This window comes from Aythya ferina (genome assembly GCF_964211825.1).
Source record: "Aythya ferina genome assembly, chromosome: 2".
NCBI lineage: Eukaryota > Metazoa > Chordata > Aves > Anseriformes > Anatidae > Aythya > Aythya ferina.
Window position 1 is genome coordinate 81855369 of NC_140297.1, and position 26145 is coordinate 81881513.

Below are 26145 nucleotides of genomic sequence, written 5' to 3' on the forward strand. Positions count from 1 at the left end.
AGAAAAAGCGCCAGCTTAAAAACGCAACTGGCATACCTGAACGGTGTTTTAAAAATGGTAGTCTCTCATAACAAACCTGGTGTTTTAGTTTGGGGGTTGAAAGATGGTTACATCTATGGATGATACTGCCCCCAAAAAAGTGATCATCGTCAAGTGAGAAGATAGCTGAATTGTACTGAAATATGATGGCCTTATCTCCAAGATAAAAAGGAAATGTAAACATAAATTGAATACAGTCAAAAACATTATCAAATGAAAATAAATGTAAATATGACATCTAAGTGTAAAGGCTAATTCATCTATAGTTGCAACATTTTTATTTTTTTGAATAAATATATGAGTAGCAGTGTGGTGATATAATTTGTTTGCTTGTTTTTAAAGAGGAAAGTAAGATCTATTTTTATCAGAGTGATTTTCACTTTTGGATGAGGTCTTGACAGGTTAGTATGAAACCAAGGACAAGTTAATAAGCCATTGCAACGCGCTGTATTAATTTTTACAGGGAGTGTACTCATGTTCTTATGCACTTTTTCACACACAAATTAGAAACTCAATCAGGAAAGATCTAAACAATGGCTGTCTGACTAACCACATCTGAGACTTGTGTGTAATGCTATGAAGAATGTTTTATTGATATTACAGTTTCTTGTGAAATAACTTTCCACTGTGTATCGAGATCTGTAAAATACAAAATCAGTTGTGCACTGAATTGTACATTAATGTCACCGTAATTGTACATTAATGTTACCTAAATGTTCACCTTACAGGAAGCCTAGGCATTTTTGTACCTTTTTTTGGTAGCTGTGTTATGAAATTATTTTCAGTGAGGGGCTTAAACATGGGTATCACTTTGGAAAGGAGGAGAAAGCTGTCATGTATGCTTAAGTTCGTAAAAATGTCTGCAAAAGAAGGATTGGAAGCCCCAAACTAGAATGCTCTTTTTTTTTTGTGTGTGGTTGAAATTCAGTATGACATTGATCAAATTTATTTAACTTGGGTTAATGAAGTGTAAGCTATTGAAGAGATGATGTAAATGTTGCTAGGTAAATCATATTATTCAAAAGATAATCTAAAATGATATTTATTACTCCTGCAGGGATATCAGTACTGTGCCTAAAGAAGAAGAAAAGCAAAATTTTACTTATCCAATGCTCTCTTAACTTTTACCGATAAGTGTTTATTTGGACTTTAAACTTGGAATAGGGTCTGGACCAAGAATGCTGTATTGTTTTGGCATTAAAGTGTATTAATGGTGTGTTCTTAAACTCTGAAGACATGAAACTGCACTATGGTGACCTCACGGACAGCACCTGCCTGGTGAAGATCATTAATGAAGTCAAACCCACTGAGATATACAACCTTGGAGCTCAGAGCCATGTTAAGGTAAGTAATGTCTAGCACTGAAAATCAAGAATGTTCATTACTGCCACTGGTGGTATACTGCTTTGATTGTTTTGGCCTGCAGCATTTGTAACAATTTTAACAACACTTTTACATTTTAAATATTGCCTTAAATCAAGATAGTTGTGTTTTCTGTGGTGCTGAATTATTGCGTGAGTTTAGAAGTCTGATTTTTCTACTATTTGAAACAACTTCTGCTGCACAGCATGCCACAGATCAACCCTAGTGGAAAAGTTGTACAATATATAGCTAGGTCAGACTATGGTTAGAACCACATTATTCTATTTGCATTAAAATTGATGCATATATCTGTCACTTGCAAAAATGCTTCACGTATACCAATTATCATGCACATGGCATTTTTTGAAAGACTGATCTATAAAAAGAGAAAACAGCTTTGCTACCACTTACGGCATTATTACTACTTCTGGTTGGAAAGTCAAGTTATGTAAACTGAAACAAAAAGTACATGACCAGGGCAAATACTGCTGTATCACAATGGAGTATAAACAGTAGAGCAAAAAACTTCCATTTACATTTTGCATGTGTTAGGCTATATTACTTTGTTTTCAACTCATTTCACTAATGGGTAAACTTGCAAAACCTCATTCAGACTCCATGTTGTGATTACAAACTAAAACTGATGGCCAAGTAGCAAATTGTTATGCTTACATCCTTCCTAAATGTGTGCAATAAGAAAGCGTCCTGGTTTCAGCTGGGATAGAATTAATTTTCTTCCTAGTAGCTGGTATGGTGCTGTGTTTTGGATTTGGGATGAGAATAATACTGATAACAACCAATGTTTTAGTTGTTTCTGAGTAGTACTTACACTGAGTAAAGTACTTTCCAGCTTCTCACGCTGCCCTGCCAGGAGGAGGCTGGGGCTACACAAGAAGCTGTGGGAGAAGGGAACCAGTTCAGCTGACTGAAACTGGCCAAGGGGATGCCTTGCACTGTGTGGTGTCGTGATGAGCAATAAAACTGGGGGGAGCTGGATGGGCAGGGGGCTGCTGCTGCTTCAGGACTGGCTGGGCATTGGTCAACAGGTGATGGGCAAGTGCCTTGTGCATCTCTTGCTTTGTGTATTCTATTATTATTATTAATTTCCCATCCTTTTCTGTCCTATTAAACTGTCTTTATCTCAACTGACAAGTTTTACCTTTTTGCAGATTCTCTCACCCATCCCACCTGGGGGAAGTGAGTGAATGGCTGTGTGGTGCTTAGCTGCCTGTTGGGTTAAACCACAACAGAATGTATTCTTAAGCAGTAAAATTCCCTAGCCTCTCTTGAGGGGAAAACTGAAGGAGCATTTAGCTTTATGAAAATGAGTTTGGCTTCGGTTTTGTAAGTCAGCCTTCCTACAAAAAGCAATGTGTTGCTCTTATCAATCTGCAAGCCTGGAAACCCATGAGGAAATCATGCTGAAAGACTCCAGTTATTGACAAGGCACACGGCAGAATATAGAGATGAAATGGGAATAATCTTGCTTTCAAATTGCTTGCATGATTGAATTATCCAGTTTGCTCTGTGCTACACATGGGTCTGGTTAGGTTTATTAGCTTGGGTACAGCATCGTAGGAACAAGGCTACATGACTCCAAGGGCAGCTCTGGTCCAGAAGACAGTTTATCTGCTGCTTTGCAGAATGAAACCTGAACCAGCAAACCTTGCAAGTTATTTGCAGCCTATGGTTGGGTGTTCCAGCACTTTGCTTCTTAAACCAGCGCGTTGGTTAACAATCTCTGTGGAATTGGCTTCTGCCCCTAGGGGTTGTTAACATGGTTCTGATGTTCTAGACCAAAACTATATCCATATGCTTGCTGCATCTGCCAGCAGCTCAAATCACAGCACTGGGAGGTAGCAAAGGGGTGGTGCTGGTTATGCAGCAGTAGGTTCTTGCATAACGCTGCCATGGGCTCTGGGAAAGTTGATTCCTCAAGTATTTCACTGGATGAACTTTCTGAGCCCGTGTGGATCTGGCGCTGAATCTTGGTTTTTAGAGATCCAGAGTGCCTCGGAGCACAGTGAAGGGAAATCAAAACAGCTTTTTCAGAAGCTAGCTTGAATGCAGCAGACCAATATTTAAACAATGTTAAGAAGCCCTGCTGCACATAGGTGAAGTCTAGGCAGGGGCTTCTTTAGGGGGTGCTTATCGTGCTTCCTAACATCTCCAGTAATGCTTCTGCTTTTGTAGTTAGGGGAAGAACCTAGGTACTCCAAGCCTGACAGCGCTGACTGGGGGACTGCACTATGGTACTGATAGTACCTAAAAGCTGTCCAACAGTCTTCACAGTTTTAAAACAATTCCCAGTGTTAGAAGAGGAGAGGGGTGAGAACTTGAAAACCTGTTAGAAGTGAATGTCTTCACTCCAAACTGAACATTTCTTGCCCTTAAACTTTGCTTATGTAAATTTACCCCTTCTACCTGCATGCATGGTGTTTGGGGAAGGAAGAAAAAGTCTTCTAATCATAGTTTGCTTCACATTCAGGTCACTTTCAACCAGTGACGTCTTCAGTATTTTTTTGGTTGTGTTTATGTTGGCTTGTGTTTATGTAGAATAAAGTTTTTTTTTTTTTCTAGTGCTCTCACTTCCAGTTAGTTTTATGTGAGCCCATGCTGAAATGAAGGAAAACAAAATAATAGGAAGTTGGTCTGGTTTCCTGTAGGAAACCAATGAAGATGAAATTGGTTCTTGGAATGAACCCACGGTAGTCTGGGAAATACTGTCAGAGAAGACGTTTTTCTGAATCATAAATAGTGAGGATTATGACTCATAAAGTAGGTCACTGAGAGGCTGATCTGATCTTGTGCATGGGAGAAAGTGAGAGAAGGCTGAAACTTACTCATGATTAAAAACACTAAACTTAACAGAATGATATCATCAGTAGGAACAAATTATCCAGTGTGCATTCCTGTCTGTTTTGATGAGGAATGGGGATTAGCTATCCGTACTGTAACTTCCGCACTGGGTGTTCAGAAAACAGTAGCACATTCACTTCGTAGCTACTAAATAGGCAACTTAGCCTCATGTTCTCCATCCAGTCTTTGTATGTCTTGCTGCTCTCGCTTTTGGTGCTTTGGGAATCCACTGTGCTAATCATGATTTGCTTTCATTGAAGTTTTGTTGGAATAATTGTTCACAGTGTATTGACTCTAAATAATAACAGATTATTGTGCATAGGTAGCATACAGATGGCTGAATCTAAATAGTTACCAAAACTCTGCTTGTATCCATCTGTTAAATGCCTTCAAGTTCAATTATCCAAATGCTAGGTTGGCTAAAAAGTCCTTTCTTCATAGTGCTTCAGTAGATGCACACAGATGTAAACTTGAAACTGTTTTTCTCTAAAGGACAAGGATTCTGCCACTGCTGACTATGCTGTAAGATTTGTGCTTTGAGTTGTGTTGTACTGGTGGACTTTTGCTTTCAGCACTTTAAACTGCACTGAGCAGTTACATATGGGACTGAAGAAATGACTCCAGTTTTGGTGCTGTTGTTATCCCAGTAGCTATGTATTAAATAGTCTAGTCCCACGGGTCTGTAGTGCAGATAGCCACAACTGTTCCATTTACTTTTTTAAACTGCTTTGAGTTAGCAACCTGGATTTTGCCTACTTACTGTTGGGGTTTGTTGGTAGAAATTTCATAGCAAATGTGTTTTATGAGATGAAAACAAGTTGGCTTTTCTGTGGTAGGTGTTCCTTGCACATGCAGCATTGAAGGGCAGTATCTTACTTGCACCTAACTATGTTTAAAAAGTCAGTTAATGCTCTATTCTTTACCTGGCAAGATGTGTACAAGTTTACTTTCTTCATCTTTAGTCTACATTCTGCTCAGTTTTAATTAGTTTTAATTCATTGTAAACATATGGGTGCTAGGAGATGTGCAGGAATTAATTTTCAGCTCACAGTAGTGGGGTTGGATGGAATGGGAGTTGGGATGGACTGTTCCTGAGCATGGAAGAGGAGATCTTAGAAAATCACTGAGCTCCCCTAGATCCCTCTTCTTTTGAGGGCTGTATCCAATGGTATCGTACCAAGCAGATCCCTGAACAGTCCAAAATTTGCTCTTCTGAAGTCGAGGATTGTCATCCTGCTTTGTGTCTTGCACCCTCCTGTCAGGATCAATGAACTCCACAGTCTCAGACACTGCAGCCAAGGATGCCAGGATGCCCTAGCTAGTTCTTCCATGTCTGTAAGAATCAGGTCTTTATAGCATTTCCCCTTGTTGGTTATTCAGTCATGTATGTCAGGAACTTATTAATGCACTCAGGAAACCTCTTGGATTGCTTGTGCCCTGCTGCGTTATTCCTACAGCAGATACAAGGATGGTGAAAGTCCTCCATGAGGACCAAAGCCTATGAATGTAAAGTTTATTCTAGTTAGCTGAAGAAGGCCTTCCTACTACATGTTGTAAAGCCTGCTTGTGTACCTGGACTGCTCCTGGCTTGAGGAACCTTATGGAAGACAGGGCTTCCTCCTTACTTCCCACCACACTCTTACAGGTTCCATTTTCCTGCAGTTGTAACAGTGCTTTTGAACACTGCTGGGAGCATGTGGTGCTGTGTTACTTTATGGTGAGGAAGGCTGTGTTTGGGACACAGCCTCGAAGCTAGCATCCTTCTGTTCAGGGTACACTTGTATCAAATACTTAGAAATATTGTTGTCTCTCTCCCGCAGGTTTTATCATAGATACTAGGGGGACGGTTTGGTTTCCTCAACCACTTTATATTCATTTAATTAAATGGTTGAAAATAATTTGAGAAAAATCAATGTAGGAGAGGATGGTGTTACTCTGAGGCAGTCTCATGAAGATGCTGCTTCCACAGTGTGTCTGGTGAGTACTTAGCTATGAGGAAGGTCAAGGCACAACTTTAAATAACATAGCCCAGAAGTAAGGCAGAACTGAGAACCAAAGTCTCCTGATTCCATTCTGTGATGCTTTCAGGATCTGTAGCCAGGTTGGGAGAACTTGCATTCTGTATAGAACAGCTCTTTGCTAGGACCCTTATTTTGAAAATCCTTAAACTTGGTTTGGTTTAGCTTTAACCATTTCAGTAACATTGCACTAAAGTAACTTTAAGTTAGGCATTGCCTATTTGGTAGATTAGTTCTGAAAATACTTTTTTCTTTTTTTTTTTTTTTTGTGCTGGAGAAATGCTGTTTTAGTATTGTAGTCTGTTAAACAGAAATGTTCCCTGCTAGTTTGTAGGGTGGATTTTTATTACCAATCAATACCAATCAGTAATATTAATGCCACTTGTGTGCTCATATTCCAACTGTATACTGAGGCAAATAGTTCTAGTTCTGCAGTGCTGACTTGTGGCAAAAGTTGCTTTTTAGTTTGCAGTCTCACCTGTGTGAAATTGCAGGCCAGGTAACTCAAGGAACTGATGGCAATTTTTCTAAAATCCTGCGTTAGTAACAAGGCTTAAATTGTGCATTACATTTTGCATAATGAATGTTTTGTATACTGTACCTCATGGTTCTTACTGTTCAGTATACCATGTTCTGCTGTAGTTTTATTGCGTAGGTTTTGTTATAAATGTCACAGAAGCTCACAGCTGCTTGGAAAACAAATGGAATTTTTGCATTTTATAAAACAAGTAGTTTGCCTGTTCTGTGTAACAAGATCCAGTCTACCTAATTGAAAAGAATATTAGCAGCACTCTTTTGTAGAGATGTAATACTTATTCATAGGCAAAAGTAGGCCTAATGTACCTTAATTTTATGGAGTTGAAGAATTTTATAGTTATGCTTTATAGAATATTTTATTGTCTCAAGATGATATCAAATTGCTCCTAATTTAGCATGTATGGCCGTTCATGTTATTAGCCAAGAAGTTAGTTCCCCGACCTGATTTGTGGTATGACAAGGCTATAAATAGAGAACCCTTGGCCCCCGGGTACTTCTGCTTAGGATTGCCCCGTGCAGCCCTCTAGCACCATGCTCTGTGGCATGCTTGGGTACATGTCCATCTCCTGTCACCTGTTCGTTGGTCGTGGCAGCTTATCACACCAGCCTCACAAACACAGCCTTGCATGAAAATTGTTACGCAAAAGAGCAAATCCCGTGCTTTTACACTGCCTCAAGTGATGGTGTCTTGGTTATTAGCCAGGGCAATTAGTATCTCTGCTGTAAATACAGAGGAATAAGAATTGGCTGGGCTACTTTCTGTCCCCCAGAATGCTTTATGGCGTTTGCTGATGCTGGTAGATACCAAGGATATGATCCTGTCAAGTGCTGAGCAATCTTAATGTAGCTCAGCACACCCTATAACCACTTTAACTTGAGGCTGCTGGAATTACTCGGGTGTTTTCCTGAGCTCTGTCCGGGATGCTGTGTCCTTGTGGGATGAAGTTGTAGTGCACCAGAGGGCAGAATAAGCCTCCTGAGTTCTGCTTACTAACGCTTGCATGCAGTGTTCTGTGTGTAGCTTGCAAACTCCTTAAGCAATCTGACTCCTTTTAAGCAATCAAATTTTAGCTAGTTTTACACTTGAATTATTGTGTGATTTTTTTTTTTAATGTAATACTTACATTACCTGTTCAAACAGATTTTGTGTTTAGCATAGAAAGAAAGGCAATTCCAGTAATAAGTAACAATTGCCATTTTGTATGGTTCTTCATTTGACCCACTAAATATTTATGGCACTTCACACGGTCTTTGTAATTGTGGCCTGTATGGTCAGACTAAATAGATCTAAACCAAAATGTTTAGTAGCTTAGCGCGACTATTAATTTTATTAAGCAGATTAACTTTAATAGCTAAATACAGGCATTATGGCTGCGAATACATGAAAAGAACAATGGAATAACACGCCTGGTGTTACTAGTATGTATTAGAGTTATTAGCAAATATAAGCGTTAACAAATAGCTCCCCAAACCAAGTACTCTTTATGTCAATACCAATGAGAAAATTAGGGCATTAGGTTTATGGGCATGTTTTAACACCACAGAATATCTCATGACTGCTGTGTGTTAGTATTGTCTCTGTGCCCTCCTGTTCTACCTCTCTTGCTTTCTCCTTACCTGCCCCTTCCCTCAACAAAAATCTTCTCCCTGCTCATGCTCCCAGGGAATATTACCCCCCCCCCTCCCCTTTCTCTAGAAAACAGCATGAATTTGTATGCTTTTTTGGTGGTTTCTATGATAACTTGTTAGGGTTTTGCTTTTTTGATCTTTGCCTTTGTTTTTTCTTACGGATCACTTCCAGGGTAAATGCAAAGCACATTTTTACTAATAAGTTGCTTTCTCTCTCTTTTTTTTTTTTTTTTTTTTTTTTTTTTTACATGATACATGTAAATAATCATGTTTTTTTGAAAAAACTAAAAAGTATTTCAGATTTTAATCAGATGTCAAAAAGACCAGACTGAGGACTTTTCCACATGGCTTGGAAATTAAATAGCACAATGTCATGGTTCTGTAACTGAAGATTATAGATTTCTTTCAGGTTTCTTTGTGGCTTCAGTGGGTGTCTCTTGCAAATGCAAGTAAGGGACATTTTTTAACTGCTGTTCCTGTGTTGTGCAGTTGCATACAAAGCAGGCTGAACCCTGTGATGAATGAAGTGGTGTTTATCTTTGTGACCCTGATGACGGATAAAGTACCAGCTCCTTCATCTCCTGCTTTGTGTGTGGTTTCTGCTTTAAGGCTCCGTAATTTGACTTCCTGACTGACTTCTGAATTTTGAATCTGGTGTAGTAGCAGGGGGCTGCAGTGGAATCCATGTTCATTCGGTGCTGTGGCCCTGATTAGGTCTAGGTAGCTGTTGTTGAAATCAAGCCCTCAATTAGCTCTGCTGCTACATAAGTAAACTTAAAAAAAAAAAAAAAAAAAAAAAAAAAAGCTTCAAAACAAATTTCAGAATTGGAATCATGTTTAAGGACATAAATGATGTTAAACTGAATGGTTAATAAATATATGTTCATATAATTTGTGCACCTCTCCTTGAATTGTAGCACTTTCTAAGTGCGAAAATAATTGCTGAACTGATTTCTGAATCTGGGGATGAGCAGGGAGAAGTGATGAAAAGGTCCTTGATAGTTTTTCCTCCAACAGCTGCTGTAGGGGAAGAGAAAGCTGGTGGAAAGGGAAGGCAAACACTTGTGGCATTCATGCAGTTGTATTTTTTCTGTCAAATAGATGGCAGCAGAGTGTTGTATACAATAGGGCAGCCACATCGTGTAATGGGAATGAAAGAGGAATGACACTTCAAGCTGACTTGTATCAACTGCAGCCTTGAACAACTTGTAGTTAGGCATAAAATAGGAAAGAAAGCTACTATTGATAATGCGAGCGCAAAGAGGATGAAGAAGGGTATGAGATGCTATAAAGTACTGAATTTCTGGAATAGTCCCAGGTGGCAAAACTTAATCTTTTAAGGTATGTCATCCACTCATGCAACATGATTGAAATCAGCTAACATAATATGCATGTCAAAATAAAGAGACAGAAAGAAAAAGAAAGTATTCACAAGTTGCAACTGAAAGTAATATACAGCTGCCTTGGGGTACTGTAGGAATTGGCCAGAATGCCTATTTTTTAGTTAAGCAAGTTAGAGAAAGGAAATGTCAGTCCTCAGTCAGGCGAGCATTCTTTGGTAACGTTTGCTCAAATGTCAGCTTTTTTTTTTTTTTTTTTTTTTTTTTGAAAGAGCTGCAGTCTGTTATGCCCTGATCCCCCAAATTAGATTTGCTGTTAAAATGAGCCAAGGTGCAGATCTGTCTCTAGAAGTGTTTGATTAATAATAGCTGTACAATGCTTGACTTAATATTTATTATGTACGAAATAAATGGCTGCAAAACACGGTCATCTAGGTATTAAAGAGGCTTTTGTATGCTCGTCTGCTTCTAAAATTTTGTAGTAGGGCTTTCTCAAGATAGAGGTAGAATTGTCTATATTGAAGGCTTAGACTTTGATGTCAGTGATTGTTCAAGACCTGGGATTTTAAGATCTTGTAGAAGAATAGAAGCCTTAAAAATGAATATTATAGTGTGACTGGAGTAGTCTAGAGATTATGTCAAGGCTGGAAAAGCCAAGATAGGGTGCTGTCTTAGTCATAAAGCACTTTATTTCTGATATGGCTGTGTGAGTGCTACCATCCTGTGTAAGCATAGCTTCAGTGTTTATTTTTCTGATGTACCTCATTAAAGTTTTACTTTCTATAAGCAGATGCTTTTGTAACCAAATTGACTGAAAAGCTGTTATAACAACAGCTTGGTGATACCTGGCAGGTTTCTATTGATAACTAATGTTTCTTTTTTCTCATACTTGGTGTTTTAGCGATCCGTTCACCTCCTTCAGCAGGCTAATATGAAAAAACAACCTATAGCATAATTTATTTCTAAGAAGTTGGAAGAAAAGCATTTAATTCACTTTGAAGTGTATCAGCTAAAGCTAGCTGCTACAGCATACTGAGATCAGAGGGTAATGCAGGTTTACGGAAGTGTAGGTGACTTTTGGTATCGTTCATTCTCCATAGTTTTATTATACATAGAATAGCTTTGATTTCTGGAGTTTATTCATGATGATTAAATTGTTGTTCATGCAGCTGTAGAGTAAGTCTGCATGTGTTTTGTGCTTTTTCTTTTGTTTTTTTCTTTAAAATTGAAGTGCTTTGACAATTCTAAGAAACTGTTGATTATGTGCAATTATATGCTATGCCTGTTATTTGAACGTTAAGCACTGCTGTTACAGAATACATGTGATTTTATTTAGATGAGTAATAACATGAAGCTACCTTAATGCATTTACTCTTGTTAAGTATCAAATTAATTTGTTATATCACATTTTAAAATCCTTATTGTGCCTCGTAGCACACTTCAATTGTTGTACATTAAATTATTGGAATTAAAAATATACTTGTTCTTATATATTTAGAAACCATTAACTAAGTTGCATTGTAAATGAAATTCTGTGAAATACCTGTGAATACATGATAGTACATGTATTGCGTTGGTTATTCAGATAAACTAGGTTGGAAAAACAGATGTTATATTTTTAAAATAAGCAGTTCCGAAGTTTGTTCCCCAGTTCTTCTTGGGGCTAAGTGCTGCAGGATCCTATTTAAGCAAAACACCATTGAAATGAGTGCTTGGGGGGGGGGGGGGGGGGGTTGGTGTCTCTTGCCTCCTTTCCATTGAGGTAGGGATGTTAGCTTGAATGACATCATTTAATTTTCTCAATTTCTGAAATGATGTATTTGCATAACAAAGCAGTATTTTTTCCCTTTAGGATCATTAGTACTGCTGGGGTGTATGTGTGCGTGCATGTTTCTGTTCTTCTTGCTGAGTAATGCTAGATTTGTTCTTTGTTCTGTGTAAGCTTGGCTTTGTGGTTTATGCAGTTTTAAAAACGTATGTTCATCCTCTCAGCTTCCCTCATCAGTGGAAGAAATGCAATGTGCATCTTAAAGCTACTTGGTGTGTTTTATGGGCATGCACAACGAAATAAACTATTTTGTTGTAGAAATGGTTTGGCTTTTTTACAGCATAAAGCAGCACAGAGAACGTAAAGCACACAGTGATTTTGTTAAAGAATTGTTGCAGTGAGATGTACACACTTAAAATCACAGAACCTATGATTAAGAAATTCTGTGTGGTCAGTAATGACAGCGTGCATTTACATTAGGAGGGATTAATTTCACTGTTACTGCAGTCTGTGGACACAAGTTTCTATTTTTCCTGTAACATTTTGGAAATTGAAGATGAAACAATTTATATTCTTTAACTGAAATGAAACTTCTTGTTGCTTCACGAGTTTCAGTAAATTTTGGGAATGTTAAGAACAGACATCATTGTTCAACATAGTGATGTTTTAAAACAAAGGCAAAAAGTAAATTGTCATTTTGGGATGTTTAGGATCATTTACATCCTCCTGTTTTTAGCAAAATTCTATACAGATTCCCTCAAGGTCTTTGCTTTTTAACTGTTTCTCTTCCATAAATTTGATAACTGTTTACTTCATGTGTGTTTACTTTGTAAACAGTGTCCACTTGGTATTTATTCATAGTCTGTCCAAATCAGGAATCAGATTGTTTAGTGTTGCTACAGTTATATTTTATTCTGATGCTGCTGTGTTACGCTTTAGCAGACGGAAAAACATTATTCAGGAAATGGATTGGTTCTCCTCAGAAATGAAGAACTATGTATTAGGAACACTTGGGTCTGGGGAAAATCTTGATCAATGTTTGTGCCCTAACGTGCAGCTTGTTTTGCAGAGGAGTTAGGTGTTTTTCTGAACAATAAGCTATCACACAAAATACCTCTTTAAACTCATTGTATTAAGAACTCTTCAACTTCTTTTATTTTTTTCTTTGACATTTTTTGATGTATAGCTGTATTGAGCATCTTTGGCAACAGACTGACTCCAGACTGTAATTAGCAAAAGGAGGAGCAGTCTGGTGGCTTTTCTTGCTATACAGCTATCCATACTAGCTTTCCATTACTTTATTTTTTCATTAAGCATTTACTGAATATATTGACTTGAATAATTGCATTGTGAATGCCTAAACTGCATTTTTGCTATAACTGTGATGCAAAGAAATAGCATTTTAATTTTAGCCAGACATTCTTGCATAATGTTGCTTCGTGGTGATGCAATTTCACTGGCATAGCATCAGAACAAAGAACACAGCATCAAACAGGAATATAAAAACAAATTAAAGGATGCTAGAAGTTTGAAGCATTGCTTTAAAGATTTTAATATGCTTAATATTCTAGATTTTTAAAAGCTTTTTCTGTGTTTATGTAATAAGTGAGTTCTGTGGAGCATTTCTAATTTTATGCTGGTGTAATACTTTCTTCCTTTGACTTGTCTCTAAAACTGCATTGTGGCAAAGAACATCCTCTAGAAATGATGTATTTTAATTACAAGGCATATATATGCGACCTATGTATTTAGTTAGCTGGGTAGTAAAATTTAATTGCAAAGCTTGAAGAAAAAAAAAAGTTCCTGAAAACACTGTATACATTCAGCACACTGAGTGTATGGAGCTAGTAAAAGATTGTTTACTAAAACCATGTTATCTAAAATACCAATTCCACCAAAAATAGACTAAGAATTGCATTGAGTAGAGGATAATATAAGATGCTAATTATTTATGATACTGATCTCTTCTACACTGTAATCTCTTCAATGTATAAACTTCAATTATAGTAGCAGTTCTTGTCAGTTTTATCTGAAATAAAATGGTATATAATTCTTCCTGCTGATTTCAAAAAGTCCAACTTAATTGAAACAATATGGTATGTAAATAGCTGATAAACGAGAATTCTTTTCAAATGTACTACGCAATTCTGTAACAAAAAAAAACAAAACAAAACAAAACAAAACCATCACCTTTCAGGTCTTTTGGAAAACTAGATTTTTTTCTGAAGGTGGTGGCAGTAATTCTACTTGAAAGAGAATAGAGGTAATTGATTTGTCATGAGGTATGATCCAAAGGCCACTGAAGTCAATGGAGGGGACTCTGTGTACAGTGCTTGGGAGTATTTCTAACTTGTGTTGGTTTTTTTTGTTACTGCTCTGTTCTGTGCCTAATACTTTGGTTTTGTTCAGATGCTAGTATTTCTAGGTAGTGTGAATTTTTCTCTTGTCAAATTTAGATGCTTCAGTATCGTTATTTAATGTATGAAATTAGCAAGTATTTACATGCTACAATGTTACTATATTTGCTGCAATATTTTTATTAAATAGCTTGGTGATGAGAAATATGCATTAGGAAGTTGGACTCTAAACACTGGATGCTAAGTAAGATTTAAAACAATGCCATACAAGTCAGATGAAGACCAAAACTTCAGGTAGTTTTTGAGAATTGCATACTGTTAACCTTGTTTAAATTGTATGAGTACTCTATTACTTAGAATTCATTGCCTTATATTTGTGGTTAAGGTACTGAACTAGAATTCCTCTATAAATATTAGTGTAGGGTATTCTTTATTTATACTAAAAAAAATCAAAGCAAATGAATTGAACTTTCTTTTCAGTGCTTCAACTTAAAATAAATAATTGGAAATCTGATGATTAGCATCAAGTCATGTTGAAGACAAAATTTCACAATAATGACATGCAACTGATCAATATAAATAACTTATGATAGTGTCAGTGTATATTTAGTAATCTAAGAACAGTAATACTTTTGCAATTTAATGGTTGAAAATGCATGTAACACTATCTAACATGAAAACCTGTCCTCATTCAAAGGGTGATTTTGCCATTGATTCTGAGGTTCCATATTAAAGTTGAATTATTTTTTTTAATCCAAGAATGCTTTGCTTTAAAACAAAAGAGTAGGTGGGAGGGGAAGCAAAGAAAGTTTAATATGGTGAGACCCGTAGGAAAAGAAAAAAAAATAAAAAAAAAAAATTGTCTGCTATATATTATCCTTTCTGTCAGCACGTATAGATTAAACTTGACTTCTGTAAGCAAATGTTAACTCTTTTTTTTTTTTTTTGGGGGGGGGTATCTTTCTTAATGACATGTTATGTATGCATATTTACTGTTAGATGTTAACATGTTCACAATGTGTACTGTTAATAAAGCAAAACATGTGGCTTTCTAATGCCATGGAGTATAAATAATTTGAAGACTTAAACGTCACTAGAACAATATCTTGAAAACATAATTACGTTTTAAGACAAACAGGTAATTGAACCTTAATTTAGATGTAGCTTAAGTTTTAATTTATGTTTGTTTTTTTTGTTTGTTTGTTTGTTTTTAAAGTCGACAGGCACTTCTGTAGGGTGTGGAAGGATGAACACTTAATATTAAATTCCTAAAGAAGAACTGTTTCCGTATTATAATTAAATGTTATGAATAAAGACTTTTCAAATGTTTTCAAGTGGCTTTCATTCACTATATCTATGAGTTTGAAAAGAACTTCCCAAGGTGTATGTGCATGTGTAGAAACCTGGCTATCACTAGAAATTTGCTTAGGTGTGCCATTCAGTTCATTTGTGTGCTCATCGCTACCTGTTGTGTAGACTATACTGCAAGACTGTCAGCACAGAAGATATTTCTTCTTGTGTCTTCTAAGCTCTGGGAGAGCTCTGGTGTGGCTTATGGCTCTTGGACTGCAGTATGTGATAATAGAGAGGGCTTTAAATGAAGCAGTTGATAAGTAACGATATTTTTGGTCTACTTCCACTAGTGTACTGTTAGATACCTTACTTCAGACTAAGCTTTCTAACATGATTTTTGGTTTTACTTGGACTGCTGTTTGTACAGCATTTTTATTGTATGTCCTTGAACATGAGTTAGTGTTTTTTTTGCTTAGCGTTCAGCCTATGTAAGGTATTTTGTACAACACGATTAGATTTGTATCCAATCAAACTATACTTTTTAAATTAATATAATTTTTCCTTATGCTATAAAATTGTAGTTAAATGTTTGATACCAATGTGGGTGGGTGTATGTTTAAAATGAAGCACCGTTTATTTGTAGGCATAGCCTGTAAATGCAAAGGCGCACTTAGGTACAACCTCTAAATGCAAATCTAAACAGCATAGATCTTTCTGACAGTCTGTACTGGCCTATCTGTACTTTGTTTCTTTAGTAAGATATTTTTTAGTACATGTAATAACATACTTGTACATTGTCATATAACATTTAGAACCTGTTTTAAAAAATTTTGCTTAAGAAATTGTGATTAAAAATGAGATGGTAATCGGGAAATAGTTATTTTGTAAATGACTAATTTAAAGGATTTATGTAAAATGAAAGATCTGTAGAGTTCTAGTCTCTGTATTTCTCTTACCATAGAAACATGTTGCAATTATGGTTAAAATAGTGTTGTAAAGTGATAAATTGCTTTCCTGACAGACAGTGAAATCTGGAGGGTGTACTATATGCATTGTTCTTTTTATAACTATTAGATGTATGTTATCTCAATTTCTGTTTTCCTTCTCCCTGTTTTTTATAACAGTGTGTGGGAAACTTTTATAAAAGATGCGTGGAATTACTGACAGAGCAGAAAAGAGTGCTCTAATTGTTTATTAAATTTAGTTACTACACTATGCACATTCAACTGCATTGCTATAATGTTTAGTTGCATTGTATGGCACAGATGAATTACTTGGAATGCTATCAAAGCTATTTTTTATGCATTAATAATGCTAAAGATTCCAAGTATTTGTCGTGTCATGAGCTAAATGTAATGATAATAGTACAAGTGTAGTAGATTGGGTGTTGCATTACTATTAAAACTTACCAAGTTAAAAGTACAAAAGCCAGACTGAATGAATTAGTCTTTCATCTTTTTTTTTTCCTCTTCTTCTGTCACTTTTTGATTTAAGTTTTCTTTTCTTTTTTGTTAGATGGGTGGTAAGCATGGAGAGTATGTGAAAATGTTACACTTTGGAACTGATTTAAAAGACTTTGACTAGAACCATCTGTTCCCACCTCCTAATCTTCAAGCTCTTGAAAAATAGGCCAAACCTTATCCCAGGGGGTCCAGTGCATACAACTATCTTCAACAATAATAAGATGCAAAAATCCAAAATACACAGATACCAAAAGCTCAGTGATCTGTAGCAACCTACTCTTACTTCTGGGTACTTTTTTGCAGGTCTGGCTTTCTTAGGTGGGAAGGGGAATATAGGATACATATGGGGAAATGGGGGAAGCCACCTATTTGTCTCCATGTTAAACAGTATGATACTAGCACAATGAAACTTGAAAAAGAAACATCATCACCTTTCCTGCCTACTACGTGCACATGTTTCCACTTTGACACAGGAACTGATTTTCTATATACTCTCTGCCCTCAAACTGTGTTACCTTGTCCTGGAAAAATGTTCCATTATTTCTTTTTAGGACTAAAAGTGAGTCTGAACCTCACCTTTTAAAATTAATAAAATAAAATAAAATTAATGGATGCACAGTAATTTGTGACTCATCATAAATACACATCCATGTAGTATGCAAAAGCTGAAGCTGGCCTCATTCTCACCAATAAATGCAGTTATGCTGTGACTACATTCACCCTGAGATCTCTCTTTTTGTATGAAGTCCACTCTGAGAATGTGTTGTTTACTAATGGCATATCTGGGCTTTATCCCAGGTGCTGGAGACATGATCCTCACCTTTCACAACATGAGCTCCACAGCAGCTGTGTACCCACAGTTCAGAGGGTTATGATTTCCAAATGCAGGTCTTAGCAGGAGTCAGATCTTAAGCTATAGTATTTCCTCCTGGAAGAAAACGATTCTCCAGGCAACTTTCAGAACCAAATTTCTGTATTAAACTGTTTGAAAATGAATGATATTGTGCACCCCTGTCAAACCTGAAGAAAGGTAGCTGTTGGCTAGTGTGGCCCCCTGATCAAGAAAGTCAAAATTTTACCTGCATAGGTGCCTACATGGAGGGAAAGCAGGGAAGAGAGGCTGTTTGTTTGCTGTATATTAAATACTTTGGATACTATAGGTGCCACAGAGAAATCTTTTTTTAACCATACTAACATTGTTATAGAAGACAATGGAATTATTTTACTCTATGTTTCTCAGGTGTTGCTCAGAAAAGAGAGATCTCCAGCATACAGAAATGTGTGCTGTGGAACTGGTGTTGGTACCTGACTAGATTGCTTCAGTCCCATCTAGGACTTGTAACACAGCCTTTATGCCCTAATGCTACTGCTATTTTGGTTTCAATTTTTTTTTTAAAAAAGTATTACCATGGAGTGTTTTAGGAATGGTATTTTTCTGTTTTTTTTTTTTTTTTTTTTTTTTTTTTTTTATGTTATACATAAAGATGAAAACAAAGCTGGCTGCAAACCAGTTCTGACCTATTCTAACTGCTGTACCTAAGATGCTGCTGTTCCTTGAGCTAGCTCATTTAAAAAAAAAAAAAAAAAAAAAAAAGAAAAAAAAAAAAGCAGAGTATCCATCTGCTTCTGTCAGAATTGTCTTTATTTCCACAGTGAAAAATGGCAGCGCATAACCACATCGACTAGTAGGAGGATGTGTTGGTTGTCCATTGGAAGTGTGCTGCTAATATAAATTTCAAGTTACATGCAGCAAGTACTGTAGCTCCTCAGTGTTACTGCCTTTTCTGCAAGGTCTGCTGTTGTGGCAACTGACGTGCATGGCCATGGGTGTTCTACACGAAGTGAAGAAAGCAACAGCTTTCATTTTCTGGCTTCCTACTTCAAAGCAAAGAGCTGTAACATAGCAATTCAAAGATAAGCAATTCTCAGAACTGCTTACGTTTCCCTAGCAGAATGTATGTGTTGTAGTCATTTAGTAGTAGTATTGCCTGGGTCACTTCATACTTGCATATTCTAATGACTAGGTTATGTTTATAAAACCGCTTTGGAAAAATAAATTCTTTAGTTTTGTTTTTAAGTGTTGTGTTCTGTGGGAATAATTCAGACTTCACGATGTGATAACTGTTTTTACTTTGTCAGGCACTATTATTAGCATGCTCCAGACATGACATGATTGTAAGCTAAGCTAATGGAGGTGGCTGATTTTTTTTGTTGTTGTTGTTTGAAAAACACACATTGGATTTTTTTTTTTTAGTTGTTCTTTTATGTTGACTTTCTTTTTGCCTAAGACAACAGGGTACTTTGTCATTTCTTTTGCAGGTGCATATAGCACTTGATGTATCCAGTTAAATCAGCACTCCACTTAATGTTTCTTACCATAGCCAGAACGTGATCCTTTGATAGGAGGAAGAAAACATGATTTCTCCCATCTCCTCTTCCTGCAGGGGCAGTTTCTGTAGGGGAACTGAAATACGTTGCTTGGATAGAAAGCAAGGCAGTAATTTCATTAAATGCACCAAAAAGTGAATGTTCACACTGTTTTGTTCAGTGTACCAATAGTAATGGCTAATTCAGGTAGTCAAGATGATAGTGACTCCTTTCAGGATCAGAAGCATAGGCACAAGGATAGTGGTTATAGCTGTAAACATCTCTAATGCAGATATTGCTTTAGATGTTTGTACTGAGGGATATTATTTCCATTGTATCTTTGACTAATGTGCTAACTAGTGTGCTCTTCAGAAGGAGCTGCTGGTCCCTGTGTCTTAATTATATAATGTTTGGCTATATATGAATCCTATCAAACCCACAAATTACGTCTGTTAGAAACAACGACCGACAAAGCTTAGTGTAACATTGATATTGCAGATTTCGGGAGCTAGTACGTTTCGCTTCCAGTTCTCCTTTTGGTCTAGTGAACTGTTAGGATGTAGGATGGTTCTGTAACTCAGTTTGTCACAATTTATTTCAGGATGTTTTTTGTAGATATATTTTTATTTCAGACTTGAAGTATTTCAAATAAGTGATGATAGCAACATTTTAACACAAAATTATTATTTGGATAATTTTATTTAAAAAAATTGGAACAGGTATGTTTTCCCAACTTGCTCATCATGATAGCCAGTTAGACTGAGGCTTTTCAGAAGAGCAGGATTGTGCCAGTGTTCGTAATAGTTATTCATTGTTACAGTGTACCCAAGGTTGCAATATTCTTGAAAGAAGAAATAAAAATTACTTTTTTTACTATGGAAATGAAGTAATTACAATACACATTTAAGTATTTTTAAGTATTAGACATGTGTAATAATGCAGTTCTCTAGACCTTCTGTGACCCTGTTGGTTTCTTACAGTTAAATAACAGTAGGTATATTAGATACCGTATGTAATTTCATCAGTATGCATTAAAAGTAGATAGTGATTGCTAAACTTTTTCTTGGTCTTTTGTACAATAAAACAGGAAACAATTTGGTTGGCGACATAGAGGTGGAATGCAGTACGAAAATGAAATAAGATAAAACTCCCTATGGAGAAGCAGTCTGCATGTTACACCCTGAAGGGATGAATGCTGATACTGTGCACGAAGGGCTTCTTTAGAGTCTTGGAATTTCTAAATATTTATTATGGCAGTATAAAATGGTTGAATTACATAATGTGTTGCTGTTTCCTGCTTTCTATATCCTGAAAATACTTGATAATCTTAAGCTTAAATACTTCTTGTAGTTGCATTAGAGTCCTGCAGATAGGAGCCGTGAAATAATCAACATTTTTGAAAAAAATTTAAGAGTGAAAGGGTGATTAGAAGGGCACATATTCTAACGGTTAAAGTACTAGGCTAAAAGTAGGAGTCCAGGGTTTTAACTCTTCTCTCACCAATGACTGTAGGGAAGTGAAGGCAGCCTTAAGTTCTGATATGTGGAATGGTGCGATGCTCGCTTGTTACAATCTTTGCAATTCATTGTGTGAAGTCCTGTATAATTCTATTGTGATTTATTTAGACAGCCGATTTGTTTTGAAGATTTATGATGCAAACAGATGCACCAAAAATTGTTTTCATCTATAAAAACTTCTTCAGGCTTTGAAGAACAGAGCCTCTGTTCTTTTACTTTTCTGTCTCGGAGAATCTTTGAGTATTACTTTTCTTGTTGTTCATCAGCAGCAATGTTATGGTAAAGTACAGATGTCAAGCTGTTCACAAAACTGAACAAAAGGCACACCGGAACAACGTATATGCAGTTATTGAGTTACTAGACCTGATATGTTATGCTGGTTTTACCTTGATGTTAATATGTTTACTTAAAGCTTAAAATGTATTGGAGATGGTTGAATTGTTAGCAGAGAAAAAGGGGGAGGAGAATTCTGTCACAAGTAACAGAGGATTTCAGTATTCTGAGTAACTTGAAGGGGAAAAACACAGAGTTGTTTACAGAGTTGAAAAAAATGATATTTATTAAAGATCTGCATCTGTAGTTAAAAACTTTTGGATGTACTGTGTGCACATCTTTAAGCAGCCATGTCGTGCTCTAAAACTGAACTTTAAAAAGGCAAGGAATACATGTGTCTTTAACAAGATCCCACTTGGTTTCATATTGTGTCGTTGCCACCAAAACTGACTTTGTCCTCCCAGATGGAGCTCTGAAATTGCTAGAGTAAAAATCTGTTAGCTGCTTCTCAGTCTCAGTCCATCTAGGATTTAGCCCTAGTATTTTTCTGAGAGTGTGCTGCCTGCTCTGGCCGCTGATGTTATCATCGCTTTAGGGGGATAATGTGTGGAATGGTGTGACTGCAGCATGAGGTTTGGAGTGGGTAGCTGCGTGTTGTCACAAGTGGGATTCAACAAATCAACGTGAGTAGATGTACACATCCTACAAGAGGAGCCACCAAGCTGGGTAATGAACTCTGGCTTTTATTCTCCTAAACTTGTGGAAGGGCGTGCGCGACATCAAGCTTCCAGATATGAATTCACACACTTCTTATTGCATAGAGCTTTAAGGAAGAAAACTCAAATATTCTTAAATCTAAAGACAGATTTTAACTGAGCAATGGGAAGTTGCATTGTAGGACTGCAGAGTTGCATTGCTGTTTTGAGCATACTGTTTTGCTTTTTTGTTTGTTTGTTTTTAAGTGGTAACACAGAGCTAAGAACTACTGCAAAAAGTCACAGCTCCTGATTAGCGCCATTACCTTTGTATTAGCTATTCTTGGAAAATGGCCTGTCTCTTTGCTCCAAAGACAATTCCATACTTTTTTAGACTTCTAGAGGAACACGTTATGCATCCTCATGAGTACAAAAGCTTTTAGATTGTAGATTTTCAGGGGTTGTGACACCAAAATAAAGGTTTATGAATATAGTAGGCAAAACACTCTTAGCAATACCTTCTCAGTTGGCGTTATTAAAATGATGTGCAGGCACTTTGCCACTACTTGAGTGGGCAAACTAGAGTCCATTTTAAAAATAATGCCCCAAGTCTCTTGGGTAGAATGTGATCACTCCAGAATTTTATGATAGACTGACAGCTATGTCTTGATGGATATTGATTCAGGCTTCCTGTTGACTCACTGTTCTCTGGCAGAAGACTAGCATGCTTGGTTTAGTTGGTGAATAGCTAACAGAAGGAAAGGGAGCTTGTTATGACTAGGTCTTGTTAATCTTGTGACTTTTCTTTTTTTACGGTGGCCAATAAAGAGCAGCACCACTCTTCACACATTTCACTGGTTACTATGAGTCAGATATTCAGCTGGAACTGAAGAAAAGAGACTTTGATGGTATCCAACCATTAGTCTGCTGTACAAGAAACATTCATGTATTACTAAGTTGGTTCGGAAAAGCTACTTCTGGATGTCTGATAAAAAGCCAAGTCCTTTCTTAAAAATGAAATGACTAAGAACCTGATGTCAATCTACCAGGTGAAATATATACTGGCATTTATTTTTTCATGGTATCCTTTGCCATCATGCTGGGACGGTGATTCTCACAGTTTCTGTACTGATCGGCTACTGTTTACCCTTTGCCTTTTTTCAGGGAGGACTGTAGGCGATTCTGCTGAGTTTTTAATTTAAAACGTTTGAAGGAGATATGGTTCTGTAGGTCAGAATGTTTGCTTTGAGCTTGTGGACCATCAGAGACAGCGTGTGGAGAACAGTGTGCTGAGGAGTTAACTTAATGTAGCTGAACAGCTATATTTAATAAGCATCAGTAACAGCTTTGTGTCTCAGCTTCATTTCTTGAAGATGTAATTACTAAAAGCTTTCTGCGCCCCAGTGCTAACCCTTCTTTTAACTCTAAGGCACGGATTTTCTACAGTTACCCTAAACTGTAAAAACATCAAAAGTCATTTACAGCTTTTCACCAGCAAATACGAAAGCTTCATTAAAAAATTGAGTATATTTTCCTTTGTCTTTAATCAAATATAATGACCTGTTATAATCCCTTAAGATGCAAATTAGAGTACCAATTAATTATGATATTAAGACTATGGTTCTTCCCCCTGAGCTTTTCTATATTGGCTGAAGATGTTAGTACAGTTCACTTCAACTGCAAAAATCAAAACAAAACATTGTTTACTGCTCAAGGAGAAGTCTGGTATGAATAAAATACTTCTTTAGGATTAGATGAGCACATACACCTTCCTTTCATTAGAAGAAAAAAAAAAAAAGCATTTTTAGATCTTCGGCTATTACACAGATCATCAGGATGCATTTTTTCTCTACAAATCAGAAGTAAGGTTACACTACTACTAATGATGTGCTACACAATTTAGTTAAGTGTTTGGCACTTTGAGTGAAACCACAATAGATGCATGGGAAAAGTAAAAACCAAGCAGACAACCAAAAAAGCCCCCAAACAAACACTCCTCTCCCTCTGCTGCCAAATTATATGTATGGGAAGAGGGAATGAAGAGAACCTCTGTGTATATAAAGGGAGATGTGGGAAATTTAAAACAATTTTATGCGTGTGATTTAAAAACAAAACATCACCTTGAGATGTACTGGTGAGTTCATTCATTAAGAAATACGGCCAAGAGGACTAGGAGAGTATCTGGCAGATATTTTGGTTCATGGCAGAAGAACAAGAACATATAAGCTTCTTAACAAGACAGAGCGATACTGAGGCATCAGCCAAAACCGTTGTGTTTAGACAAGTATGATTTTACTATTAACACAGCAGATGGAATGCTGCACTAAAACTTCCCTGTATTTAACATGCAAAGTGAAAGTTACTGATGTTCAAAGATTTTGTATGGAGGCTTTCATTTTAACACGAGTTAAAGAGTTAGTTTGCCATATAACGAAAGTTTCTTGCTTCTGCTTGGAAGTAACTGTAACTATGTCGTACAAGTACAATTAATGCTTATCTAAATAGGTAAACAGTGTTATACCTGATATTATCTGTTCACAATATATGCAAGTTATTTTTTATATTCCCCTGTCTTTCATTGCTTTTTTCTTTAAGCAGTAACTTATGTTAGTAATAGTTTTCTTCCTTTTCCCTTCCTTTTGTTTTCAGGGGATGGAGGTGTGGGAAAGGGGAAAGGGCACAACAAAGAGAAAAACAGTGTTTTTATAGCTTTTAAATCGTCCTAGCCAGTCACTGAAGTTCACGCCTCACTGAGATAAAATGAGAATGTTGGAGTGCATATTTAGCTGGTAGTAAAACGTGTGGGACAAGATCGATTTCACAGTGTGGTATCCATAGGCTGCTCCCTCAAGGATGGGTAAAAGGCGGCAGTGCCACATCTGCAGAACAGATGCAGGCAGGAGCAAAATCATGCTCCTCTTGGGAGGGCTTGGACAGCACTGGAGAGAGCATTCAGAAATGCATTTCAGGAGGTATCCTGCCCAATGAGGCAAAAATATTTTTCTCCTAGAGAAAACTGGTCAAAATGTCAATACTATTTAAAATGTTTCCTTGTTTTAGATGTATTTTTTTGTACATATGTGCACATACATACTCATGTAGCTAGTCAACTTGCCTGTGCCTTACTCAAGTGGAACTGCTAACTGTGCTAGACTTTTCTCCTTGTACCATATCTTCCTGTTGATATATATGTAAAACAGAATTCAACCATTCTGGCAACCCAGTGCTCGTGCAAGTGAGCACCTCTTCTGCTTTGTAAGTACTCCTGCAGGGGCTGCTAGAATTTAGTCTATGTATAGTTTTCCTGGTATCATCAATACAGCTACTCAAAATTGTGTGGTTTTAGTCATAGTTATATTTTGTCTTGTATTTAAGACCTTAGTGTATTTGTTCTTTCCCCCAAAAAAGCTTCTCTGCAGTCTTAAGGATTAGTCATATTTTTCTTGTAATGAAGCATTTCCTTTTTTTTTTTTTTTTTATTACAGAAATGCAGGAGCTGGGGTGTTTATAAAGCACTAGTCTGTCTCCCCATTCTCTTGCACTTGTCCTCTCATTTATGCAAAAGAATTCAGTGGTGGTGACCTTGCATGAAAATTCGGTAGGGAAGACCAATTGGCTTCTGGTTTTGAGATGTTTCAGTAATGCTTTTCTGCAGGCTATCAGATAAAACCCTAAGTTTTGTCAAACCGAGGTGATGTTCCACTCACTGTAATGGTAAAAGGAATTAATTTTTTATAAAGACTGCTAAACTCTTAACAGATGTACTATGTATAGTCTAATTTAGTTCTCCACTGCTGGAACACCTTTTTTCCATATATCATGGCATCTTTAAAGAGAACCATGTTCACAGATACACGATGATTGTTTTGTTCGACAAAAATGCTAAGAATGAAATTCTAATTTGTTGAAATGTATTTTGCATTACTCTTCTGTGCAAAAACACCTGTTGAGCTTTCCCCTGGTTCTCGCAAACAGCCGACTGGAGACCAGTCACGAAAGTTTGTCCTTGACAGAAAAATACTGAGAGGTTTTATTGTCAGATGAAAAAAGTAACTGGCCGCAGCTCTGGTCCTAATTAAACTTTATTGAGTAATTTGTATTACAACTGAAATAATAAAAAAAGGAAAAAAGAAAAAAGAAAAAGAAAAAAAATCAGTTGTCTGTTTTAGCATCTAATTTTCATCTGATATCCATTAGTTTGCTGAAGTTGTTTTATTTGTATTTTCTGGTTATTCAGTTAATTACAGAAGCAAATGACGTATGGGCTCAGAATGCTGAGAAAAGGAGAGCTGGCCTATCTAGGCTAAGAAACAGGAAAGAGAAAGGCACTTGTTTTGTCAGTCATAGGCAAGTCATGGTAATTCTTCAGTGAAAGTACATTTCTTGACATCTTCAATGCCAAAATAGGTCTGTAACTGAAAACTACATTTCCTTTTTCTTAATTCACTTTCAAGGAAGAAATTGAGTAAAAAACTTACACCATTAGAGTTTGTGGCATAAAACAGGTTTGCAGCTTCCATTTTCTGATCTCTCATATTTTAGTCTTTAACAAAGACTTTAAGTTGTTTTAGAATGGACAGTTCCATGCTCTGGAGCATCATGAAGCTGACAGAGGAAAGGGAAACAGC

At 36.7% G+C, this 26145-nt stretch overlaps 1 protein-coding gene across 1 annotated transcript in view; it reads left to right on the forward strand.

Annotated features, from left to right (window-relative positions):
- GMDS (GDP-mannose 4,6-dehydratase) overlaps positions 1–26145 on the forward strand; it is a 405376-nt gene that overhangs the window by 64629 nt on the left and 314602 nt on the right. Inside the window, exon 4 of the mRNA XM_084508158.1 lies at positions 1274–1383. Within this exon, the coding sequence (XP_084364284.1) occupies positions 1274–1383 (110 nt within the window). The remainder of the gene's footprint in view (positions 1–1273; positions 1384–26145) is intronic.